The sequence below is a fragment of the Hoplias malabaricus genome, chromosome 2, assembly GCF_029633855.1.
Source record: "Hoplias malabaricus isolate fHopMal1 chromosome 2, fHopMal1.hap1, whole genome shotgun sequence".
NCBI lineage: Eukaryota > Metazoa > Chordata > Actinopteri > Characiformes > Erythrinidae > Hoplias > Hoplias malabaricus.
In genome coordinates, this window is record NC_089801.1 from 53690489 (window position 1) to 53718167 (window position 27679).

Here is a 27679-nt window from a genome sequence, read left to right on the forward strand (position 1 = left end):
CCTTCTGGCACTTACACCTCTCAAAAAACCCAGATTTATGACTTCAGCCATAATAGATAAACCATCCTTTCTCTGTTTTTGTTCACCATCGCTATTTACAACAAGTTTGTGGGAGTCTTTCATTGTCCGTAATTACTGGGTGTAATTTTTTTCTCTGTACTGTGCTTTATTACAGATCTACATTGTAATGATCTCTGTGTAAAGTGAAGGACTGGCAAACATACCGTGTATAGTTAATTAATTACAATTCTCTGTTTACTGATTGACAGGATGGATAATTCGTGGCTTAAATCAAGTGGGATTAGAAAGCACTGAATTGTGGTTATTTTATGTGAGAAGTTTATTGTTCTTTTTTGGTACGCTTGCTTTTGTACCTGAACTCACATGTCATTTGTGCATAGCTGCTGTTTCATCTACACATGATTATTTCACTTCCATGCTGAGTGCAGTCCTCTCTGCTCCTGAATGGAGTAAACATCTAACCATAAGCTCTGTTGTTGAGAGTTATTTATGAGCTGGTGATACCATGGTCAGGAGTCAAGGGAGAACAACTCTCTCTTGCTACTGCAGGTAATGGCCCAGTCTATTCCTCCTGTACCGAGAAGACTAAGCTAATGTAACACAATTGGCATGTAGTGTTCTCTTACAAGCTTCTTGGTGTCTATTGTCCTTACTTTAACAACAGTTTGTAAAGAAGAGGTGGCACTTTGCGTTTTGGAATCAGCACATACAAATATTCACCTTCGCAGCTTTAATGTATATGGTGCAATTGGGGACAGACCTGTCTTAAAAGGTAATGACTAAATTAAGGTAAACCTCCACCTGCTGAATCCCCCCAAAAAACAAGAGAATAAGAGAGGTTCAGCACCCAAATTATCTGGTTTGTTGTAATTATTGTTCAAGAAGAGACTAGAGGGGAGATAATAAACCAGGAAGCAACAAGTGGAGGGGTTTCTTATAAAATGTCCATAAAAGGGAGGTGTACCTAATTCACTGCTCATCTCTGTGTATATTCTAAATATAACCTTGAATATTGCCTCAATTACAGACTGTAGAGAACACATTCTACTGTTTATCTGGGTAATTTTATTGCCTTTACTCTTTATTTCAGAATGGTTATTTGTGGCATCTGTAGTTCTGGGCAGCATCCTGTTCATCCTCCTTGTGGGAGTGTGCTGGTGTCAGTGCTGTCCACATTCATGTTGCTGTTACGTCCGTTGCTGCTGCTGCCCGGAAACTTGCTGCTGCCCGCGACACTGTGAGTACCCTACACTCTCCCAGCCCTCAGTATTTACACACAGTTCTAGAGAATTCACTCCATAAATGTTAGCATCATTTTTGAGTGCTTATTCATTAGCTTTTAGGCCCCAAGACCAAGCTTTATGAACTTCTTGAAAGCTTCCATTGTGGATTATTTCATGTGAATCAATGAGCATGAATAAATTGGTGCTTTTAATCAATAAATAATACTTTAATTCTTCACACAATTTGAATTGAAATGAATCAGATTTGCTCTTAATACTGAAGCATTTGGTAATGAATATTTAAATGTAAAATAAAAATATAATTGTAAGAGCAACACCGTGGTTATATTTATTAGATTAGTAATCTTTCAATTAAAACTAAAATCACAATGTTAAAATGCAAGTACTTCCTTGTATTTTTTATTTATTTTATATGTGTATTATTGTATTATTATATATGTGACAAATTTAGACATCAGGGTGTAGTCTTCTAACTATTATGTTTGGTTTGTTGTCAGCAAACTCGACAATAATATGACAAGTATGTAAAAGATATGTTTTATTTCAGGTAAAGTAGTACTGTTCACACAATACATTTTGTCACATTCAAATCGTAGTAAAATATTGTGTTGTAATTTTCAGCACAATGTGGTTTTTCCTGAAAGTTTACCATCTGCACTTTCAACGGTATTTAAATTAATTAAACATAAACATAATTAAGCATAAAGCTCCAAGCAACCCAATTCTGTTAATTTAATTATTCTTTAGGTTTAGGTTAAGTGTTACCTATGAATAACAATTCAGGGTCCAATAACTGACTACTTGAACGGGCAGTGTTTTGTGTACAGCTAACATAAGAGTTACCCTCACAAATTCTAATGTTACTTGTCCTGTCCGTACAGGTTTAACTAAAAAGGTTTTTCAATCGAAAAACATAGAATATCATCTGTGTGTCAGTCTGTCTGTCTCTCTGCTTGTTTAATAAGATACACCCCAACGAAAGAATACGTGCTTATATCCTCTATGGCATCACTACCTAAATACTGATGTTTTGAATTGAATGCTCGAACGTGTAGGAGGTATAACAACTATTTTCAGAGTTAAATCATTTTTTTCTCCTAATGAAAACTCTTTTACAGTGTACGAAGCAGGCAAAGGTATAAAGACAACACCAACTACACCTGTAGCCATGTACCCTCCCTTCTATGTACAAGGGATGCCTGCCATGGTGCCCATTGCTCCTCCCTCTCTCATAGACCCGAAGATATCTGCTGCACCATCCATTGAGAATAACTCGTCTGCAGGTGAGTAGTTTTTTTTTTCAGGGAATGCTTGAACATGTTATCAGCCGGGCTCTGTTGACAAGTGACTATGTAAATGTGATAAGAATCCTTAGAGAGGATGCCGTTTTTGTTACTCTGCTGTGTTTTCTGTGTTGCCGTTATCAGTTCAGGCTTATCAGTGTTAGCTTGGTGAAAGGACAGTTGTAGATAGAAGTGAACAGAAGTACTTGTCATTAAAGCTGTGCTTAGTGATAACGAACAATCATTTAACATAGTTGTTGTTTTTTTTTTGTCTGAAGTGCTATACATTTGAAAACACAAGGTATTTTGCAAAAGAAGGAAGTGGTTTAGTCTTATTAAAGATACCTTTCAGAAATTAGAAATGCCTTTGCAGTCAGAATCCCTTAACTGAAAAACACTATCATGTTTGTAATTTTTGTTAAATAATATTTTGTATCGCTGCAGTGCAGCCTTCAACTTTCAGTCATGTCTGTTTGGCATTACTTTAAAGCAAATACATCACACAAACCCAGTAAGGGGGTGGCGCGGTGGTGCAGCAGGTAGTGTCGCAGTCACACAGATCCAGGGACCTGGAGGTTTTGGGTTTGAGTCCTGCTCCGGGTAACTATCTGTGAGGAGTGTGGTGTGTTCTCCCTGTGTCCGCATGGGTTTCCTCCGGGTGCTCCCGTCTCCTCCCACGGTCCAAAAACACACATTGGTAGGTGGATTGGTGACTCAAAAGTGTCCGTAGGTGTGAGCTAATGTGTGAGTGTGTGTCGCTCTGTGAAGGACTGGTGCCCCCTCCAGGGTGTTTTCCTGCCTTCCTCCGAATGATTATGGGTAGGCTCCGGACCCACCACAACCCTGAACTGGACAAGTGGTTACAGATAATGAATGAATGAATAAAACCCAGAAATTCTCTCCCCTAGCAACAAGAATCATGTCTTCTAAGACCCTAGCCACTGATGCAGAGATAGCTTTTTACAAGTAACATGATGCATTGTGGGTGCGGCACGGTGGCGCAGCAGGTAGTGTCGCAGTCTCACAGCTCCAGGTACCTGGAGGTTGTGGGTTCGATTCCAGCTCTGGGTGACTGTCTGTGAGGAGTTTGGTGTGTTCTCCCTGTGTCTGCGTGGGTTTCCTCTGCAGAGCAGCTATCAGTAGAAGTAGTAGTGGCTGTATCTTACTTACTTTATACAGCTGCACATTACACCCTTTAAGTACATTAGAGTTTATAAAGCCGAAGTAGTTTAGGGTGTACATACCAGATTTCCATTTTCATAAATAATGCTACAGTGAATTGTTTCCATTTTTACTTCATTCATAATTTGAGATTCTGGACTGATATGTGTTTATGTAAGGCTGGGCAATAATTCAACATCAATATATATCGCAAAAAATGTTTCAATAACAATGATATTATTTTTAAACACATTTTCAATACAGTATACAGTACAGTATACAATACCTGTCACTGACTGATGTTCATTACAGCGTGCTCTTGTCAGTTTGGCACACTCGATTTAAAATTTATAGTATAAAAATATTAATGTTCACAAAGCCAATAGGTGATATCATGTTTCTTGTTTGTTCCTGGAAGTTTTTCAGTGGGTTTTATGCTGTTCATATCGATATCGGAATTATATAGTATTGACCAAAATTAAGAAATATATCGTGATATAAATTTGAGCACTATTATCCAGCCATATGTTTGTGGCTTATATTCAGTACATTAAAATATTCATGATTCTAATTTCTATACTTTGAAAGCACTATTTTTTCACAATTTGAAAGCACCAGTTGCCCATTACATATGAGGTTAATCTTTTACTGAGAATAAACAAGTAAAAATGAACCGTTCCTCAATTTCTTTGAAGAATGTTTCTACTTAATCAGAGATTGGTATTTTGCTGTGGCAGTGAAGATGTGGATAAACCAGAGATTGTAAGAGTCTATTTCTCTCCCCTCTATACACTCACCCATGATTGCACACACACATGGTCTTTTCCCTGTAGTGCACAGTGGGTTTCGTCTGCAGCCGACACCAAATCAGAACTCCCTGAAGGTGCTGCAGTATGTGGAAAAGGAGCTGGCGCATTTCAACCCATCAAAGACCCTCAGCAGTCATGACTGTAAGCCTCACGTGGTACTCAGAGTGTGACCACATGCTGCATGCCCTTGCGCTTTTGTCTCTCAATTCCATTCTTCGTTTTCTTGCTTTTTTTGTGCTTCGTCAGCCTTTGGACAGTGTTCTGTCTGTACTTTTCATCTGACACTGCATGTACTGTAGACTCTGAATGGCCTTTCCTCTGTATGATCAGTGACTTTGTTAACTTCGACACTTGCTTTTATTATTTCTACAATACAGCACCAACCAGAGGAGGATGGACTCCTCTTTTTGAGTCATGATTCTTCTCAGTGTTTTGTCCTCATACCCTTAGGGATTTGTCCTGACACTTTTCCCCATTGTTCTCAAAGTGGATCTATGTAGGATAAGATACATATGTTGGTCCAGAAGGAAACTGCAGCAAATTGTAAAGCTTGTAAACCTACCTGGTTACAGTGTCTGTTGTAATAAGATAAGGAAACTACAAAAAGAAATTTGTGGCAAATTGTAAAGATTGTAAAACTATTTGGTAACAAATCTGTTATTTAAAAATAAATAAATAAATGCCTTACAGATACATATACTGCATTAAGTTATTCATACTCAGGTCACGTTCTTTGGATGCAACTATCTAATGTTTGCATGCATTTTAAATGACGTCCCAGTTAACATTCAGCCTTTCGACTAACGTTGAAACCACATGCATAATATCTGTGCTGTATTATGTTTGAAATATTAGGCTGAAAAGAAATCTTGGCTACTAAAAAGATATGACCAAGATATATATTTTAGTTAAAAAGTCATTGAAAATATGTCTAACGTGAAGCAGTTTATGTTGGTACTTGGAAGAAAGTTGTAGACTTTTTCAGCACATTTTCATCAACCTGTCAATTTCAATACATTATTTCAACATAGTTTTCAGACTTTTGTACCTTTTTAACTAGGTATCACACAAAAAAAGCATATCAATGGAAAAAACATCTATTTATAACCCACTGCATCAATTAGGTGCCTAATTTATCTTGTTCTTTATTGTTCTTTATTGTATCTTTATTGTTATCACTTTTATTGATTTACTTTTCAAGGATTTGATTATATGGTTAAAGGGGTTCATTTGTAGGGGTTTGGTTAAATATCCCTGAAGAAAATGAAATGTTGAAAGCAGCTTTAAATATATATGTGGTCACCCCTGGAATTTTATCATGTTTCTTTCATTGGCAGCTTGCAGCATGTCAGAGCTTAGCTCACTACATGAAGCAGAGACGGATTTCCACCAGAACTTTCGGCAGGTACAGAAGAAAGCCCTTCCGGCCATCCCTGATCTGGATGACCCTCCAGACCTCCTGACCAGAGAAATATCTCCTGTGCACGTGCGAAGGTCCACTCGACACCCTCACCGTGCCACCCGGCTTGATGAAGACCACACAAGGTAATGAATGGTGCTTAATGATGGAAATGTCCAGAAAAGATATTTTTGGATATTCCAGATGTATAAAATTTATGTAAATTGTTACAGATGTGAACTAAAAATTGTGTATTTGTGTGTCATTTCAAGAATATTAAGTGATAAATTAAAATGTAAGATTAAATCATCAAAGCAACACTTATGATACAGATTGAACCTGTGATGTTTGACTATGATCTTATTAAATCCCAGGTGTTACCCTCGTTCAGAGCACCTGCAGAGGAAGGAATTTCAAATGAGCGGCCGCACAGGTTCCCTAGACGAGCTTGAGGAATTTGCCATGACTTACATGCAGCGAGGTCGCCGTGGGGACTTTGGCAACATGGAAGACGATTACCGGACACGTGAACGACCGAGGGAGCGAAATAAAGAGTGGGAGCGAGAGCGGGAAAGAGACAGGGAACGAGAGTGGGAGCTGGAACGTGTTCGTCCTCCGCACTATAGCTCCAAGCGTTATTATACAAAGGACAGCCCAGAAAGACAAAGGGACCGGCCTCTGCCTCCTAGCCCTCCTCCCCTACCTGCAAACGGTAAGAGACGAGGCACATGGGACAGCGACCGGCTGATCACGCGGCAGGACGCTGGGGAGTGGGAGCGCACTCGGAAGGACTGTAGAGGGAGGAATGGTGACATTGGGCGGGACACGAGAGCGAGGGATCGTGACAGTCCACGGGACTCCAGAGGGAGGGATGGTGATAGTGGGCGGGACTACGATGATACTCTTCTTAACAGTTTGTTGGAGCGGAAGGCGAAAAGTGGAAGGAGCACATGTTCAAAAGGTGGACGACCCGAGGATGACTCGGACACACCCTCCAAGGCCAGCTCAAAAAAGAGCCACAGCAGGTCGCCTAGCAACCGCTCACCTAGTAACCGACCAGCAGAGGAGGATTCCTTGCCACCTTACACAGAAAAGGAACTGGAGCGTTTCCGTGGTGCTGAGACATCCCAGCGTCCCTTCGCCTACACTCGGCCTGCCCAGCCTCCCCAAACAGAACAGGAGGGCAGAGAAGAACAAAACAAGCCCCGCAAAGTGGTGAGTTACCTATAGGCCCCTCAGTGACACGGTTCTTAAATTTAGAGCCCTGAGAACACTCCAGGGACACTGCTGTAGTTCTAGATACCATAAAACAACCACAAAGCAATAAATGACTCTGAAGAAGTAGCCCTTTATCTTGTCACAATAGTTATAACAACAGTATTTGCCATATGAATTATTTTTTACAGTATATGCGCTCTATAAGATTTCCTCGTACTTTTTCATCAATGATTTCATATTTATTTCTTATAGACATTTGTCGATGAACAGAGTTCACAGCTTGATTCTGACCTAGGTTTTTCAGTCACTGTGCGCTTTGTGCCTCGCTTCGACAACAGAAAGTAACCTGTACACAGGTAACAAAAATGAGGAGAGAGATAAGTGTTATATCAAACGTTTATTTGCATTTCAGTTTGTCCTCCCTAAATTGTCTGGACCAACTCACACTCACTGGAACCTTAACACAACTAACATATAAAATGTTAATCTATGTCCATAAAAAATGTCAGTACATATATATATATATTTTTTTTTTTACTTAAATGAAATATTCATAAATTACACATGTTCAGATGTTCTTAAAGTATGTTATAAGGCTAGACTAATGGATTGAGCTAAATGCTTTTAGGAAGACATTGAAATGAATCCAAAATTAGTTTGCCAATTCACTTATGAACTTATTATTTATATAGCAAGATCCCAAGGACTTCAAATACTGTGGGGGTGGCATGGTGGCTCAGCAGGTAGTGTCGCAGTCACACAGCTCCAGGGACCTGGAGGTTGTGAGTTCGATTCCCGCTCCAGGTGACTGTCTGTGAGTAGTTGGTGTGTTCTCCTCCGGGTGCTCCGGTTTCCTCCCACGGTCCAAAAACACACGTTGGTAGGTGGATTGGTGACTCAAAAAAGTGTGAGTGAATGTGTGAGTTGCCCTGTGAAGGACTGGCGCCCCCTCCAGGGTGTATTCCCACCTTGCGCCCAATGATTCCAGGTAGGCTCTGGACCCACGGCGACCCTGAACTGGATAAGCGCTTACAGATAATGAATGAATGATGTGTTCTGTCATACTAGTCTCAATAAACATCGTCCCCTATCAAGAATACATGCCTGGAGTGGAAGTTAAAACTATGCCATAAAACTATTCTATAAGGCATTTTTGACTGGGGAACATGGAAAAAAAAGAGAGGAACAAATGTATTCTCTTGAGCTGGCAAAGCTCAGTGTCTGCTAATGTAGAGCCCTACTTTATCCAGTTCATAACTGTAATGAGAGGTTCTTTACTCACCAAAAGAGATCTGTAAATCATGCTATTGCTATTGTTAGGTTTGCTTATGTAGTTTGAATTTTTTTTTATGTGCAGCCAGTATTTTTGGTAATATCTTAGACCTCTGCATCAGTCAGGAGAACTTTGTTTATCATTTTAATAATGTAAATAAAAATACAAAAAAAACTACATTTTTATCACCTTTAATCACAATCTAATAATGGCCACTGTGTTTTCTATCACCATTCACTGATGTACTGGGGTTCATAAGACATCTGCCCTCACAGTTTCACCATTCACCTTCACCCCTACAATCACACTGATTAAGTGACACATTCTCCTGCAAGTAAATGGTAAGATTAATGTAAGATTTGGTCAGATTACTTCAGATTGTGATTCTGTGCCTCAGGGAAAGCACTAAAAAGATGTAAACCTGGCAGTCAAGGTAGCAATGTCTTGTGCGCACATTAAGGAAATCTTATGGAGTGCATCATTAAGAAATGAATTTGCTTACTTGTTATTGTCTTGATTTCATTAACTGTCCCTTAATTTCAGCCGTGTTTAACGTGTCCTGTTATATAAATTGAAGTTGTGTTATTATGGTTAACCCACTTACAAAGCCTCCTTTGACAGTTTTTTGCAATTTCCTTTGCTGGATCTTACTAATAGAGCACAAATACATTTCCACAGCTGCTTTTGCACATGCACCTTTCACACTTCTCTGTTTTCTCTTTTTAACAGAGCACTCTTCTAAGCCGTGATTCACTCATAGTGTGATGCCCTTAAAGGTGAACCAAGCAGTCGTTTATGGTGCTGTCACCAAGCAGGCGACACGTATTCCTCTTCAGCAAGCTTTCCACTCGCTCACTGGTCTTCGCGCTTTGATGTGCAAAGTGGTGGTCAGACATCATGCAATGCTCCAAAGACTGAAAAAAAAAATGGCATTTTTTCTTCTTCTTTTTTTATACATCAAAACTGTAGAGGAAAAGGCTTAAGTTAACATGGCTTGCTTCAAAGAAATGTTACTATGGCATTGTTTACAATCCTCAACGCATTTCATATGAAGAGCTGTTTACTTGGATTCTATGAGCTGAAAAATATGCATTTAACAAGAGCCAGAAGAACAAGAGATAATATTTATATTAAAAAAACAAAAAAAAACAAAAACAAGGATTACTCTGTGGCATTTCTTTACTTTAGAGTACCATTGAACTCAGCTTCTAACAACTCCAAACACTTCAACAAATCACAGAAGGGAGCAGAATTATTCTTGTTGAGCAAACTACCTTTCATAACAACAAAAATCAGGACTAATTGCAGTTCAAGACTATAAATATTCTTGACGGAAGTGTTATTTATAATTTAATATATATAATTTATTATTTTATATATACGCTAAATATGCTAGCTATCAGTATCACAAATCTGGTCCCACTTATTGATAAATGCACAACATAAGACATTTTCAGTTTTGGGATATTTATTCAGAGTAATCCATTTGAAAACTACTAATTCTCTGAGACCCTTTTATTCAATACATCTTTAAAATAGTCATCGTTTCTGCTTTACTTCTAGGTTACTGTGTAAAATCCATGCAGCTCTGTATTTGTATTCTGTAATTTATTTAGAAATAATTAGCCGGTCACGGTAATGTACTTTTAAATGCCTGTCACTACAGCTGACACAAATTTGAACAAGATACAGCTGGCTATACTTTATTAAATGTATGGATTGCTGATGCTAGGAAATAATCTAAAAGCACCTCTGATATCTTAGAGACATTAACACAAGTTCAGTATAATTCAGTCAGTATCCATTGTGTTATTGCATATAATTAAATGTAACGCATTACACTACTTTGTTACAGAAAAAATCACCTTACGGTAAAGCATTACTATGTAACGTTATCCTCTGCAGTGTGAAACCTGCCTTTGCCCTCCAGAGTTTGAGGTCAGTAGAAGCATAATGGGCCTAAAGTGTACACTCCAGAGACTGACTGAGTGGACACTGCAGTAACAATGAACACTCTTTGTGATGGCACATGGGGATGATTTCATGAGATGTTACTTGGAGTCACGCCTCAGTGTTTGCTGCGTGAAATCAGACGCGTCCAACTTCGGATGATTTTTTTATTTTTAGCAGTCTTTGCCACACAAAAGGCACCTTGATCTTATAAAGGCAACGAACAGTGCCTTGTTTTATGTACTGTAATGTCTAAAGTGCTGAAGAAATATTTTAATGTATATTTACTACATAATGAACTCCTTGAAATTGACAATGATTAATGTCCTTTGTTTTATCTGTGAATATTTTTTAATGTTTATACATACTCGAGTATACTGCCTTTTTTACTTTTAGAAGTTGATATTGCTGTATGCAGATTTTGTGTTGAGGTTATGCTGTAGTATATGTGCTTTTGCTGTTCTATAGTATTATGCAAATGTCAGATGCTACTCTTTCATTTATCTAATAATGAAGTGCATATTAAGATTTTCAAGTTTTCTGAAAAAAGAAAACATTTTCAAACCCACAGCAGCCTAAACAACTACATATCTAACTTATTTATTAAGTATGTTGTGTATATTGACTATATCCATTCTTTTTCAAGATACATAGGTAAATTATTTCGTCTGTGCTTCTCGTAAATATCTAAAAGTTCATTCTTAAAATGTGTTGCCACTCTGATCTCAATGACAAATTCTGATCTATGGCCTTATTTTGATTTACGTTATTACTTTTTGTTTTTGCTTTATTTTTGCTCTTTTTTTTTTTGAGATTCTTGATTCTCATATACTTTCTTTTGACTTTCTGTTTCTTTAGGCAAGCTGATAATCTCAATTAGATTTTCAGAAATATGTCCTGAAAAAAATCAGAGTGGTTTCTGGCTTTTGTACAGTGCTGTATCACTAACATAAAAAAAAGAGTATTTTCTCAGTACAACGATGGCAACCTATTAATGTTTTTAATGTGTGTGCATTTCCTTTCAGTTTTTCATGTCATACTATATCAACATGTAGTATGAAGAGATAACTCTTGTATAATGCTGTTTTGGTATGTTTGTCTTTACTGCACTGGTGGTTTTGTGTTGGGTAAATGAGACTGTGTTGTGTGTTGAGAATGACTCACGCTCTGAAATTCTTTGTCCATTGTTATAATAAGCGTCTCTCTGACAGACGTCTCCGTGCAGCAGCGTGCAGACACCTAACTGCACTTACGGCCCACGCTCGAATACGTATGTCATGCACACTTTGTAAATGTATTCAGCCACTGTTTTCTAACACTGTATCGGTGGTACATTTGTGTTGAGTTATTTGTTATTATGAATATTAGTTTACAAATTTTATATATATTGTAGAACATCGAGGACAAAACCCTTTTCATATGTTACAAACTTACTGTTATATTTTGTTGATTTTTATCATTTTTTGCTAATCTGACCTATTTATTTCACTGCAGACATGCCATCTCTCTCCCTCCAGTTATTATTACTGTGTGAACAACTATTCCGGCCCCATTCAATAAAAAGGAACTGCATTTAAATTTCATGGCATTCATCATCATTCTTACCTGACTGGTGTTTTTCTGGTGGTTGGCAGTTGAAGCAGGAGCACTTCCTCCGAGTACCAGCTCTCTGATTTCCCACACTGGATCAAGGCTCAAGGAGTTCTGGCTCTTGGAAACAGAAGAATGTTAGGAATGCTGTTGAGCAACTCTCACATTAACTAAGAAATCCAAAGATGAATGACGACACCCAGCATCAAGCAGCTAATCAGGCAACCCCTTCGGATCTGCTCCTAATTATAGAAAATTCATTACATTAAAAAAAATTAAAATATACGTAAGCCATATTAGTTAAACCTTAAGAAAATGACTTACACCAATTAGAAACAGTATTAAAGAAACTCTTAAAAAAAAACACCAGTTTCACTACAATGGCACCTGGCCAGGGACATTTTGAGGAAAAGTTAGAACCTTGTGTTCATGCCATCTACCAGAAAGTTTTTGCAGACCAAGTACGCCCTTTTTGGGAGCAGTATCCCCTCACAGCACTGGCCTCTTTTAACAGGGAAATGCACCCTGCCACACAGCAAATAATTCTTCACTGATGGTTTGAGGAATATGACAAAACAGTTCATGGTGTTGGCATTGCCTCAAATTCCTCCAAATCTCAATCTGAGCAGGATTTTCCTGATGTGATGGAAAACAATCTGATCCATGTAGACCCCAATTTGCCACTTAAAATCTGCTGCTAGCGTCTTGGTGCCAGATACCGCAGGACAGCTTCAAAGGTCTTGTGGAGTATATACATATATCTGAGCTGTACTTGTGGCAGATGGTTTTAAAGTTATGGCTGATGGGTGTATTGTTAGCCAGGTTAGTGTTTGAATTCCAGCACATAACTTCCATGTTGATTCACAGTTGTACCTCAGACAGTTCACCATATCACTGTGTTGTGAAATGACAGAGCAGCAGTTACTCAAGAGCATTTCAGCTGTGGATGTTGAGGGAGGAGGTTGTTCCTTCCTCCATCCCACCCCCAGTGACCTTGCTGGTTGAGGGGATCAAACCAGTGACCATCTAGTCCCAAGCCAGTTTCTTTAACTAATAGGCCTCTTTTACTTATTTATGCACCGCGACCCTGACATGGAGAAGCGGAAAAGAAAGTGTATGTATGTATTTATTTACGTTTCTTAATCACTGCATTTATACACCCCCTGCAAAGGGTGGCATGGTTAGGGTTAGTGTCGCAGTCCAGGGACCTGGAGGTTGTGGGTTCAAGTCCTACTCCGGGTGGCTCTCTCTGACTGTTTATCAAATTGAATGTGTTCTCCCCGTGTCTGTGTGGGTTCGTTCTGGGTGCTCCGGTTTCCTCTCACAGTTCAAAGAAACGCGTTGGTAGGTGGATCAACTCAAAAGTGTCCATAGGTATATGTGCGTATGTGACCTGTGAAGGACTGGTCCCATACCCTCTAAGCACTGGGCTATGACTGTCCCCTTTACAGAACACTGACAAGTTCTCTGGAACCCAAGAACACAAGATCAGAGCAACAGATCAGAATCTCACTAATCAATATTTCTGTCCATCCTTTGATGTACCTTACTGTTGTTACCATGTAGGAAATGCTATATAGCCAATTGTGTGAACCAACAGATCTGGTAAATTCCCCAGACAGCGAGCATATATCGCTCCACTTTCATAAAACGGCTGGCACACCATTGACTGTAGACCACTGTTGGTCCACCTTCGGACAACTCAGATTACTGTCCTGTACAGGACATAACTCATTTATAATCTCTTCAAACAGATTTTAAATTCAGAGAGACTTTAATTCTGGAAAACAAACTAATACAAATATTACCAACAACTATGAGAGATATAATAATGAGTATAAGCCTGATATAAAATGATTATGCTAAAAATGTTGACATTGTGCTGGATTAAAATTATTTACTAATCTTATTTATAAAAGATAACAAAAGAACCTAATGAACCTAAACTAAAACCTAAAAAGAACCTAAACTAAAAAATAGTAAATTGGACTGTGAATGGAAAAGTGCTAAAATGAGGCATTTTGTCTAAAATTCTGTTTAGTGGTCCACCCAGAAAATGCTGTGCAAAACACTAGTGGACCTCCAATTTTGTCCTCAGTGGGCCAACAGTGGTCCGCCATCTCCTTGCTATCAGGGAGCTGAGACAAGCTTGACAAAATTTGGACAAAAGTATGATTAATCCCTGAGAAATGGTAGTGCAGTATTAAATACTTAGAATCAAAAAGCAATTTCATACTTTATTTCATTCATAAACAAAAAGTACTTAAGATATATCAGATTAGTTTTTTTTTAGTAGTATCTGGTTAATATGGCAGATAAGGACAGTTTCGCTGCCCACATTAAAAGTAAATGAATATAATTTAGTTGACTCCAAGTGTAATAATAAGATTATCAGTGATGGTATGAGACAAAAGATTTATTTTGAATACAATAAAGAATTTTTCAAGAAACTTCCTAACACAGTTTTCAAAACCACAATGACTTTTGCTCATTCAGAATTGATCAAATGGCCCATATCTCCAAGGTAAAGTAAACCCATTTAAAACTAATAAATATGATATATCTTGTAGCTTGGTTATTTTTGAAAAAAATGTTGACTTATGTGTATTTTGTAAGTCAGAAAAAAAATCTCTGAACATTTGTTTTTTTTTTTCATTAGAAATTGGATTAATCTCAAACTTAACATTCCTTCCTTTGATGTTGATGCCATTTTATTTTATATTGAAAACTTAAGTTCAGCTTTCTCTGATGCTATAAATGTAATCATACTCTTAGGAAATACCACGTTCACTGCAGTAAGTGGAGGGGAAATAAGCCCTCTTTCCTCTGTTTCACGAATGAATTTAATTCATATTATTCTGCTTTAAGTAGATTAAAAAACTGGAAAACTGCTAGAATCATCTCACACCAGATCTCTCAAAACTTTTGATTCTAAGCTTCTCTCTCTTTTTTTTAAAATCTTCCTTAGTGTGCGCCCCCTAGCGGAAAGTTTGTGGATATAATATCCTCCAGAATCTGTATTATTGTTTATTATTCTGTATTTTGTGTTGTTAAATATGATAATAGAAAGTTAAAAAATAATAAAAAAATTAAAAATAAATAATATTATGGCAGATAACCAGCTTTGGATGGCTAGCCAACTAAGCTTAGCTAACAATAGCGCCCCTTACTTGAAATGTAAACCATTATATATATATATATATATATATATATATATATATATATATATATATATATATATATATATATAATGGGTGAGCAGATGTCCTCTTTTTTAGACTTAAAAATGTCAAGGGCGGAATTCCGGGATTTTGTTTTTCTAGAGCTTATATGTATATATATATTTGATGAATTGTTTTAATTTAATATTCTGTAAAGCTCATACCAACAGTGAGAAAGTGTTTGGGGGTAGAGAAATCTGTTTGTTACACTTCAGGCCCAAAAAAATGTTAGGTGGAAGCACTCTGTGCATGAGGGGAAGCATCTGAAAGCTGAAAGGAAAAATATGCAGCTCTTCATGACAACTGGTGTGACAAGTGTACAATAGTAGGAAATATTTTGACTTTGGCCTTGGTGTCTTGGTACAGTTTATTATACACGCCCAAAACAGACCATACTATATTCAGAGGCCCAAGCTAACATGAGCTGATGCTAATAGGATTACAAAAAAGTGGAGGCTACAGAACTAACATTACAAGTATTTCTGTGGCCTACATCTACTGACTGCCAATATTTTTTAAAAAAGCACTAGGTCGTATGAATAGCTGACACACACTGCATTGTGACATTGTCACTGTTTTGACACAAGCTTACAAACTCATACGTTCCAGGAACATGGGTGGTTTTTCATTCTCTTTGACTAGAACTGCAGGGCTTCTTATTCAAATGCTAATACTGAAGACCTCCCACTTTCTTACACCAGACACACCAGCTCAATTCAGGAAAAAACAGCAAGTGTTCATAATACCCTCAGCAGCACAAAATAAGTGGAGGTAGGTCGTATTTTGCAGAATAAGGTTAAAATTTTAGTACAGGTGTCAGACTGAAGCACATTTAATCAGCACAAACATGTATATCATAATCATACACAAGATAAGATGTAAAATATCCTATGCCTATACATTAAAGCTTTACATAGGGCCCACCCCACTCTCCTCCTACCTGCAGCCACACAATTTCTGTTATCACCCTTTGTTTAAATTCTACACCTAATCACTAAGGTTGCTGTGGTCGTTTATGATCCGATTAGCAACCAACTACCCTTAACAACCAGGGTTACTCACTGAGCCCAGCACGGGTACCCAACATTTTTAGTTTCAAATATTGACAACAATTACTTATTTATTTTTTTATATAACTGGGAAAAAAGGATTGATTTTGGATCTTGGACTGAATTATCTGAGAAAAATGCATCACAATTTTGCGTAAGACCAGGAAAAATTTTAAAAATCTCGAAAAAAAAAAAGGTAAAATGCTGCTTAACAGTTAAAAATAAATTTGAGATACCCGTTATTTTTATGACAACAGTTAAAGCTGGAGTACACCGTTAACTTTGGAAAGGTCTGCTGTAGTGTGACAAACACATTCTGTGACTGTGAGGGTGAAGAGTGGACTGCTGAATATCAACTAGAAAGCTCTCCATGCCATCTGCTGGTTGAAAACTGAATTGCTGCTCAAAACGTTCTATATAATTTAAGGAAAGTTTCTGAACACGTTGAAAATGTAGGAAGGCTAAATGTGGTGTAAAATAGAACATGGAACTTATGGACCACTTTCTAAAATAAGTTTTAACAAATAAGCAGTGTGGAAAAATTGTCATTTCAAAAATGTTTTTGAGAAGTTTCCTGGATTTAAATAGTTTTTTAGATTTATGATAATGTTTGAATTGGCTGTTGCAAAGGTTGCCAAAAGTGTATTTTAAAGCTATACAAATGTATTTTTTTATTTATTTTATGTTTATTTATTTTTGTTACTGTTATTATTTTATTTGTTGTTTATTCATTTTCATTTATATTCTATTTAATAAAATGCAATCAAATATATTGTAATGTTATAAATTCCTTATAAACAGCTTGGATTGAATCCTGCCAGACTTCTTTAATGGTGTATAGCTTTTGGCTCAACACCCAAAGAGTTTGGGTACTTAAGATCATAATATGATCTGCATGTTATATGATACACTCTCAGAAAAAAATATATACTTTCACTGGGTGTACTAACTGTTATATATTTTTTAAGTTGCCCTGATTTTAAAAATGCCGTGACTATTTTCTATTCTGGTGAAGATGAGGTACAAATCTATATTGATTTAATAGAGTGCAACTTGAATGTACTCACTTGGACCTTAAATTCCTCTTCCAGTCATTGATAAACCCCTAAAAACTGTTTACTGTTCGTTTTGAAGTCATTTCCAAGGGGGGAAAACACTTTTAGCTACAATATACTCTAGATGTAGCCTTCTACACCTTCGCCTATATATATATATATAGTTTTCTACAAGGTTACCATGATATAAAAACACCACTCAATCATGGTATAGAAATCTAGATTTTAAATGGAGGGCATCCTTAAGACCACTACTCTTGGTTCGTAAAAAAAAAAAAAAAAAAAAAAAAAAAAAAAAAAAAAAAAAGAAGAGAAAGAAAAGAAAGACCTAACTGAACATGCCTTTTTCCTAACAGAATGATGTGCCATAAGAAATAAAGGTATAATATATAGTAAATTGACATAAAATTAAATGGGTGGCTGGCAGGTAACTTTCACTTTACTTGGCCATGTGACGTCACACGATACACCTGTCTCAGGGCGTGGTCGAGAAAAGCAGGAAACAGGGAAAGGAGAAGGTAGCACTAGTTTCAGACGGAGGAACAAGGTGGCCGTTTAAAAAAGGAATAAACGCTGTTTACTTTTCAGCTACGGGTGTTTGACTGTGTTGTTGTCTATTGATTGGGGTTGAACTTCGACTGGTCGTGTTTTTGACCGTTGGAATTGGAGATAATGGCGAGGTTTTTGTTGACTTCGCTATTTTTTTGTTGTTTTCTCTCAGGTAAGACTGAACACTAAACAATTCACTCACTGGGAGTTATTTGTTAACGTTGCGCATTTTTATTTGGTGGTTTATGCCTATAAAAATCAAAAACAAGTTTTATTTTTTGCTCAGTCGAAACCGAGCGCGAGGGGAAAAACCGGTAAACAGGCAACCGTAGCAACCGGTATCGGTCACGTGACCCGCGACTGTTTACTGATGACACTCAGAAATGCATTTGTGTTTGTCTGGTTTTGTTTTGGTGCTTAGGAACCATACAATTTCGGTGTTAAATATGTTTTTATTTGAAACTGAATTATGAGAACCTTTTGAATCTTTCCAAAATGTAGAAAACTCTTGAGGAGCAGCACCAAAAGGTAATCCTGAAGATACTCCTGTACTGAGTATCTAGCAAAAACCACAGTTAAACTCTGTGAAGCTGCGTGTGGCCCCTATTGAGGCCAGAAAATGTTGTCCACAAGCTAAAGGATACCCTCTGGGGTGAGTGATGGGTGCACTGTAGAATAAACATAGGGCCAGCATGGGTAGCCCATTGGAAAACCCCTCAGTATTCTAAATTTTAAGAAGCTAGTGTCCTTGTGGACCCCATGTATAGAGATTTAAATGGCAGCCCACCTATACCACCTGTAGCGCTTGTACCAACCGACCCTTTATGCCCCTCTTCAACCTAGCTCCATGCCCAAGTAAAGTGTGCTGGCTGGGGAAAATTTTTTTTTTACCAGCAATGTATTTCTTGAAACACCTGAAAAAAAAATCATGCTTTAAAAATAAAGAAATGTTAATGTGGTAACGATAGATGACTGTTTAATATACTCAGTCTGTTTGGTTTGTGAAGTGTGTGGGAGGAAAGATAAGCATTTAGCCGCATGTTAGCCTACGCAATACAACAGTTAATTCCTCTAGGTTTAAAATGGAGAAAACCTTTTTTATTTTCTATTATTTTTTATTTTTAACACTATCCCACCAAATCTTTGCACTCTGGCTCAAGGCTAGGCTATTTATTTTATGTTTCAGTATGTCCCTATAGAGTTTAAACATTTTTATTGTTATTATTATATATTTTTGCTAAATGATTAAATTCAGGTTATTTCTTGTTTTAGCAAAACGCTGTAACAAAGGCTGTTTGTGTTGGAGTGTGTGTGTGGGGGGGGCTTTAATGGCATTTCCTGCTCTTTCACTCCCTTTCCAGTTAGACAGGTTTTAAGGAGTACATTTTCTGTCTCTCACTCTCTCTCAATGCCTGTCCTTTTGTAGTGTTATAGTTGTGATGACCACCTTTTTTATCTCCCCCTCTTGCAAAAATTCCTACTCACTAATTTGTCCTTCTCACATGCAGGAGTTCTGGCTGTCCAGGTCACCGTTCCTTTCCCCCAGGTTAGCACAACACTCTTTGTCCCAGTTACATTGAACTGTGACTATACAACTTCAGCGCCCATTCAGGGTGTGATCGTCACCTGGCGCTTCAAGTCCTTCTGTCTTGACCCAGTGCTGCAGTACTATTCAACAGGTGAGAAGTCAGAAGAGCTTCAGGTTTCGTTTGTGACTTGAACCATTGGTTTTATTTACACCATCCTCTTTGTTATATTTTCAAACATTTGTTTTCTCAATAATGGCTTCTTAACAGCAAACAAAAAATGTTTTAGGCTGTGTTATGTTCCTCCCTTCATGTAAAAGTACATTTTTATATCTTAGTCCTTCAGGAATAAATACAAAGTAAATAAAATACATATTGTCTGAAATATCTCATATTTAGTAGGTTTACTTGTAGCTCTGTGTATATCACCTATAAGGGGAAGCAAGCATTGCTTTAGCTTGGTATAGCTTTAGTGTAGTGTGGTGATATAATATAAATAAGCCTTAGGATCAATGTGCAAACTTTATTCTAGATGTTTGATAAAAGAATGTTCTTTGTTGATTTATTGGACACCACGTGTTTTAAAAAGGCCATGTTCTGCCATTCTACCTTGCTTTGAGATTTCATCTGAGATGTATTTTACTGTCTAGCCTATCAGGCCGCTCAGCAGTTGGGACAGGACCCATCCAATGACTGTCCAGATAGCCAACGCAAGGTCAGGATTGTGGCTCAGAAGCATGGCACTAACCAGGCCACCTTGGGTCCTGAGTACCAAAACCGCAAAATCACCATCCAGAACAGTAAGCATGCTCAGATTTAACTTATGGTCTAGTGCAGCATATTGCGCATAGATTGTATTTAAAATATGAGAAAATTAGTGTACATATATTTCGAGATTTCTTTTCAATTTATTCATTTTTATTGCTTTCCTCTGCTAATGAATCCCATGTCCTCTCACTCAGATGCCGACCTGTGGATTGGTGAGGTTAAGTGGTGGGACAACGGTGTCTATTTCTGCTCCGTTGAGGCTGCAGGAGACACGAGCGGTGGTGGAGACAAATTTGTGAAACTCATTGTCTACAGTAAGCTGCTTCCTTTCTGTGCAAATTAAAAACGATTTAGCTGCTTTGTTTGTAGGACATGGTCAACCTTAACATTTGAAATAATTCATAATAATATAATATATGATTAAAAAAATACTAAAAATCTTTTTTTTTTTTTTTTTTTGTGAGATCATTGAACAAGCCAATTGTGTCTCTGTGATTTCAGACTGGCTGACTGTGCTCCTCATAATCATTGGAGCCATTCTCCTCATCATTCTCTTTGGCGTCTGCTGCTGTCAGTGCTGTCCTCAGCGCTGCTGCTGCTATGTCCGCTGCCCGTGCTGCCCACAGACTTGCTGCTGCCCTGAGAAAGGTGGAACAAACACGTGATCACAACAATTGCATTATTGGCTGAGTTTCTTTAGAACATTAAATGAGGTATCAAACTCAGCTGGATTGCTTGACAAAAAAAATAATGAAGGGTTTTGGAAATATTATTAAATGTAATGATTTAATACTAATAATTTGAACTATAGATAAGAATTTTCCAGTCTGTTGTCTGTCCATTTTTATGGATCTTCAAGGACTATTAAAAAGGAGGAGAAGGAAAATGTTGATATCTCTAATCAAATCAGATCTCACCTCTCACAAATAATTAAATCAAAGCTCTCTTAATTGAACATATTAACAGATCAAATTAGCATATTGGTGCTGTCAAAACAAATCCTTGTATAGTAAAAGTGTAACATTTGAAATTATTGTAATTGTAAGGACAAACATTCTTAAATTTCAAATGTTAAAGCTCATGAAACAAGACTCTGATGGCAATCCAAAAGATACCCTCTAGGTACTTATTGTGTTCAGGGCTTGTATAATCTACATTCATTAATTCACTGTCTGTAACCGATTATTCAGTTCAGGGTTGCAGCGTGTCCACAGCCTACACAGAATCACTGAACACAAGGCAGAAACACGGGCTATATAATCTACATAGTAAACCATTTGATCATGTAGTTTTATATTGAGGCAATTAAAGGAGTTCCAGGAGTCAGGAATTGCACTGACGGCATTAGATTTTACTGTATAAAAAGTTATAATTATCTTATAATGTCATATAGACTTTGATGCTCTTTGCAGTATATCAGTTCCTAATTTTACTTTTTCACTACAATTGCTGCTGATTGTTATGTCTTCGAAACACTGAAGCGACTTGTGAAATGCAGTGTTTGGCCTTGGCCGCACAGTTTATTCCCAAGTACAAGAGCTTCCCCTTGTGTCTAGTTGCAGTATTGTACTTTCACAAATGGTTAACCGTTGCCTTGGACTGAGAGCATTGTCCACTGACCACCTATTCTTCCTGCAGCGGTGATGGAGTACAGGATGATTAAGGAGGCTCAGAAGGCCATGAACCCTTGGGCACATGGACAACCTATCTATGCCCCCCTGAGTAATCACTCGTCATACCAGATGAATCCCTTGCTTTATGCAGGTCAGTCAGTTGTGTGTGTGTGTGTTTGTGTGTTTAATGATTATAAAAATGGTGATTTTAGCGTTAGCGATTGCGAACATTGTGTATTAATATTTAATTTTTAAGTTATATTTTAAAGTAAAATGATGATAAAAAATGTTATTTAAAATGTTGTAAAATTACATTTTTAATACTATGCAGCAATTACCAAACAATGACAAACAAGCAAGGGACAAGTTGACGTTTGGATTACAATTATACCTAATAACACTGTATTAAGCAAAAATTGAACTTTGATGTTTTAGATCAGTTGTTCTCAAACTTTTTAGACCAAGTACCACCCATTATCAAACCAAAGCCTCCAAGTATCACCAATGATTTTTTACCACAGAAACATGAGGTTCTTCCTCTGGTCCGGGGGCATAAGGCAAAATCTTGCTTGAATTTGGCATGTTTTTGTTGCTGTTTATTTACTTTAAATTTGCATTATTAACACAAAATTATCTAAAATAATTACTAAAAATTATAGAGAGAATAGAGAGAAATAACTAAGAAATAACTGAATGTTTTAATCACAATTATACATTCATGAGAACATTTATTGGGCTATAAGCGTTTTGAAAGAAGTTAGTTTTTAATGTCAGTTATGTGTTTTGATAGGCTACAGGTGAAAATAGTGTGGTGCATGTGGCAGGTCACAGCAGCTCTCTCGTTTTCCTTAGGCCAAGTGTTTTTTTCTATTTTTCCTCGTGTACAGAAATCAACCAATATATCAATTAAAGTATTCCTACATCATATCCTAGTGCCATACATAGTGCACGCTTTGGCCAGGAAAAAAAAAATCAAATAACTACGTTAATAAATCTCTCTTATCTGGCGTTGTTGTTTATTGCTGTATGATCTTTTTTTTTTTTATTTTTTTTATTTATTTATTTTTTTAAATAAATTTTGGCCACTGTCAGACACTGCATATCTAGTCCTGCTGCTATTGATAATGCAAGGGCAAGTGGTGAGAACTGAAAAGACCAGAGCTGTTTACTCTTTAGCACTTATGCATTTAGAACTGTCGTCTTTGCTGCGGCCGACATGTTGCTGACACTAGCCAAATTAATGTTGGTGTGTTCATACACCTTTAGGGCAGAGGTGTGTTGCGTTTTAAGATGCTTGCTAATGCTAATAAACTGTCAAAGCAGAAAATCTGAGGGGAAAAATGTTCATCGTCTAAGACATGTACTGGAAGTATAACCAAAGACCCTAGTTTGGTTTTAGAGTTGTCTAAACCTAATTCCTCAGCATTAGAAGCTGTAGCAAAAGCATTGAGGCATTCACCCTTTTATGGAGCCAAACAGTGACAGCTGTTACAGGAATAGGAAATTCTTCCCTCACACAAACAGAGTAATTGCAAGCCTGCTGTTTTAAAATAGGCATTATTATTTAGCCTGTACAATGTCTGGAAATATGTTTATGTCGAAGTGCAGATTGTGGACCTTTTTAATGAGGTGATAGGAGTTTTCAGTTGTCTGGAGGGAGTTTATCCAGTGTTACACAAAGGAAGACATGCTGAACCACCAGCATGTATAGCATACTCATGTGACAGAAAACACACTAGGTATGTTTACATGTTCTTTAGTCTTGCTTTCCTTGGGTCCAGCAGTGCTTCTGAACAGTTTTAAAGCAATGATGCAGCATGTTTTGTCCATCTGTTGATGTCCAAAGATTTTAGTTATTACTCCCATTTTGATAATAGGGTAGTATACTGCTGTGCTGGCTTTGTGCACCTTTATGTATGAATTGAGGAACTTTGCACATGTCACACATTTTTGCAGTAATGTAATTAGTCAGTTTTGTAGCAATGAAGGCTAGCGGCTAACAACCTCAGGAATTTGGAGTAAATTTCTCGGTTGCTACGACAGCGAGCCGTTCCGCTCAGTCGCCCTGTGCTGCTGACCGATGATGAGGATCTCTTGTAGAGTTTATTTATTAATTGCACTGCTGAAAGAGCGAGCGAACGAACATTTGCGGCCCCTGCTGGCAGGGAAAAATTATTTCAACTCAACGCTTCTAGACAGTTCAACTAGGCCCTTCTAACGAGACGAGCCTCCTCATCCTCCCCTTCTGGGGGCATAGCCAAAACACCTGTAGAAACAGCACTGAAACTGGTCACAGGTTGAGCAAAGTTAAATGGTTACGTGTGGCATGGTGTGGGAATATCAAATTTACATTTGTGGTCATCTCTGCAGAACAAGCTGAAATCCATAAGCACGGGCATTTAAATCAGTGCCTGTTAGATTTTATTTATTTATTTGTTTATTAAGGTTTGTAGAACATTCTGCAGTGACCCCCTGCCCCCTGCAGTGACCAGTCAAAGTTTTGGGACCGATAGCAGGGCTGCATCAATTACAATCACCAGCTAACAAGGCTTTAAATGAACTAGCTAAATAATTCTACTTTATCCTTCCAGGTTCAGCATCAGGCAAGATCCCCATGTCCCCCTTGCCCCTCCCCCCTCCACAACCAGTCCCCATGCCCGTCGCCATGCCGCCACCCAGCATCCACGGTAATGGGAGCGCCCACGGTGCCAACCACATGCTGGACTACCTGGAGAATCAGGTGCGGGGCATGGACATGACCAGTCCCCTCCTTCAGCCTCAGCCCGCACTGCAGCAGATTCCTCCTCCACCACAGCACATGCCCCAGAACGTGCCCTTTTCCGCTGGCCCTCCTAGCATGCTCTCTGGGTTGGATGACGGCCCTGCACACCGCAGGCCCCCTGGAGCCAGACCCCCAAGTGGCTCATCTGGGTACGGCCGCCATTACCCCCCCCAGTCGGGACGCAGCATTCCCCGAAGCTACAGTCAGGAGGATATTCTGGATAACCGTAGCCGAGCAGGAGGGGCCGGCTACCGTCCACGCTCCCGTTCCCGTGACGACCTGATGGCAGAACCCCGCCGCCCGGGGCCCTCCAGACAAGACAGGAATTACACCCCACCGCACCGACGAGGATCCTGGGGCTCAGCCAGCGATGATGGCAGCAGGAGGGGAGCGGCCAGAGGACCAAGAGGTGGAGGCTGGTCAGACTACCCTCCCAGTTACAGCGAGTATGAGCCAGGAAATAAGCCGGGCAAGCGCCCTGAACGCTTCTCAGTAAGACTCAACAATGTTCCCTTCTGAAAATACTAATATATTCTAATTTATTTGTTGTTTTTATATATATATATATATATTATTTTCCAATAAAATGAAAAAAAAAAACTGTAGAGGATATGTGTTTATTTTTACTTTTATTTGAACAGATCTGTGACTAAATGTATCTAAATAAGGTTGTAGCTGTTGTCACCGATGTTGTATGTTGTAGACATTTTATGGGTTTTATGGCACCCCATCAGTTTAGAACGAGCATTAACTAAGACTTGTCTCTCTTTCAGGACAAGAGCTCACGCAGTGGGAACAGTATAGTAATCTGAAGCTCCTCTCTGACTCACTGCTATGAAGCTTATCCAGAAAAGGCCACTTTTAAACCATCGCCAAGGATGACTTTGGACTGTGATGATTTTTTTTTTAAATATATGTGTATGTGAAGGTTTTATATACCCAGACTGAGCATGCCTTGCCCTGCTCAAGAAGACCAACTGCCCCAGTTCTGACATGCTGATACTTCTACAGACCATGAACAGCTGGACAAGCAGTGGTAGGTTAGTTTTGGAGCTAAACTCTGCAGGTGGTAGACAGACGTGAAAATTTTTGAGCATCTGCAGCCTCATGCGTGCCTTCACTTTTGTATTAATTTGTAAACTTAAAGTAAGATTTTATAGCAAAGAAATTGTCTTTGCATCTGGACATCTGGTATGTCACGGTCATGAAATCTTAGCTGAAGTTTAATGGCAATAATTTGATCGAAATCACACGGCTGGGAAATCGCTCATTTAATTTAAGCCAAACTGGCTGATTTAGATGTTTTGCTTCCCAGTAGCTACATTCTAGATAGTTATTCCTCACTGACACCAGACATTAATCCAACTCAAATGACTCTCAGCACTGCTCTCTAAGTGTTTTAGCACTGACTCTGAATTTTATTTATGTCTTTTCGTTTTTGTAAGACCCATGACACATCACATTGAATATGATTTCTGCTTTCTTTTATTTGAATTTTCTCCAGCTCCACCTTTAACCTCCTGCCTCCAGTGGAGCATTTTGTTAAATGTGAGTGAGTTACAATCCGGGTGCATGAAGTACCTCACTTCTGAAAAGACCTCTAACTTAAATGTATGACGGTTAAATATAACAGTTATAGCAACTTAGCAATTACTTCAGAAATTGCTGTCAGGCAATTTTGTTTTGAAGTAACAAGTTTTGCTGTGATATTTTTATTCCCATACACATTTTTTTAAAATCAGATTTATTTTATTAATAAGATTTTGTCACTTAGCTGTTGCACTGTATAGAACATAGCAGCTTTCCCTGGTTCAGTAAGTTCTGGTTTTAGGGTTTTTGATACTCAAGATTGCTTCCCCTAGAACCAAGGATATATTTTGTATCTTGTAAAACTTAAGTTGGTAACACTTAGTCTAAAACATTGACAAATTTTTGAATTCTTTACACTTCCTGCTACAGGGAAAAAAACATCTCTTTAGTAACAAAAAGACCAGAATGTAAAATACAATGTTGTAATATATTTTTTTAGAAATACAACTTTGTGAATTTCAGAATAGTAAAACTAGGGGCCTCTAGAGAATGTGTATTTGCTAATGTTTTCACACTGCCATCACATATATCATGTTATTGTAGACATTTGTTTGAACAAATGAGCCATTAAGTTCTGTTAATGGCAGAAACACAAGCACACCAACTAAATAACCAAATTGACTTTTTGAAAGTTGCATGAAAAAGCAATAAATAGAAAGATGCTATTTTGATGGTAGCAGTACTTGGAACAAGAACTGGAGATATGGCTTCCACAGGTTCTCCTCTGGGGCACCTCCAGATTTTAAACTGACTGCAAGGTTAAAAATTGTGGCCACCAAAAAGGAATTCAGGAGATGTTCCATTTTCAGTAAAAATGAACAGATTACAAGATTTTAGTCATTAATATATTTGTACAGTGTATATAATGGTGAACTGTTGGACGTTTGTTTGTGGCATGTTGATATATAAAAGCTTTTAGATTTGTTTACGTGCGTGTAAAATATTTATTCTCCAGTACATATCGTATCCCATTATACACCATTCATTTTTATACAATAACATTTTTATTTTCCTAAAATCCAATGTTACATGTTCAATTAAGTGGTTTACAAACAATAATGAACACCAAGTTATAAGAATATGTACAGTAAATATATCTCTTCTTTTCAGCCCATTGGCTTTTGATAGATCATGGTGAAACCAAATGGGTAAATGCTCAGATATCAGTTCTTAACCTAAATATAAACAATAAGTTTATAAGCCATTGATTTTATTCTTCTGCCTAGAGAGTTTTGTATGTTATGTTCATTCTAACGAAGGAATGTTTCGCTCATGTTGAAGATTTTGATACAAGCTAAAATGAATTTCTAATAATGTAAGGCACATTGAAAGATGAGTCAGAAAAAAGAAAGCCTGTGTGTGGTGGAGGGATTTTATTTTATTTTTTACATACCTTAGTTGAAATATAAAACATGAAGGAAAATGCATTAAAAATCATAAAATGTGCAATAAAATATTTTAAATAAATGTGGTGTTCCTTTTTTTTTTTTTAAAGAAATATGTAGCCCACAAGCTATATATCCCAGACCTTTAGTCTTTTGTCTTTGCATCTGGACATCTGGTATGTCACGGTCATGA

At 37.8% G+C, this 27679-nt stretch overlaps 2 protein-coding genes across 4 annotated transcripts in view; both read left to right on the forward strand.

Moving 5' to 3' along the window:
- Positions 1-11923, forward strand: part of LOC136686417 (immunoglobulin-like domain-containing receptor 2) — a 36810-nt gene extending 24887 nt beyond the window's left edge. For 2 of the 3 annotated variants that reach the window (XM_066660179.1, XM_066660180.1), the window contains 6 exons: positions 1112-1258; positions 2384-2548; positions 4543-4659; positions 5856-6063; positions 6292-7132; positions 9138-11923. In XM_066660179.1, the coding sequence (XP_066516276.1) occupies positions 1112-1258; positions 2384-2548; positions 4543-4659; positions 5856-6063; positions 6292-7132; positions 9138-9173 (1514 nt within the window). In that variant the 3' untranslated portion in view covers positions 9174-11923. The remainder of the gene's footprint in view (positions 1-1111; positions 1259-2383; positions 2549-4542; positions 4660-5855; positions 6064-6291; positions 7133-9137) is intronic. The other variant, XM_066660182.1, reaches the window with a different exon arrangement.
- Positions 11924-17767: 5844 nt separating this feature from the next.
- On the forward strand, positions 17768-27543 carry ildr1a (immunoglobulin-like domain containing receptor 1a). Its single transcript, XM_066660183.1, has 8 exons — positions 17768-17994; positions 19331-19501; positions 19999-20148; positions 20311-20430; positions 20618-20764; positions 21755-21880; positions 24321-25003; positions 25285-27543. Exons 1-8 carry the CDS (start codon positions 17946-17948, stop codon positions 25321-25323), a joined length of 1485 nt encoding a protein of 494 aa, XP_066516280.1. The 5' UTR covers positions 17768-17945; the 3' UTR covers positions 25324-27543.
- Positions 27544-27679: the final 136 nt, after the last annotated feature.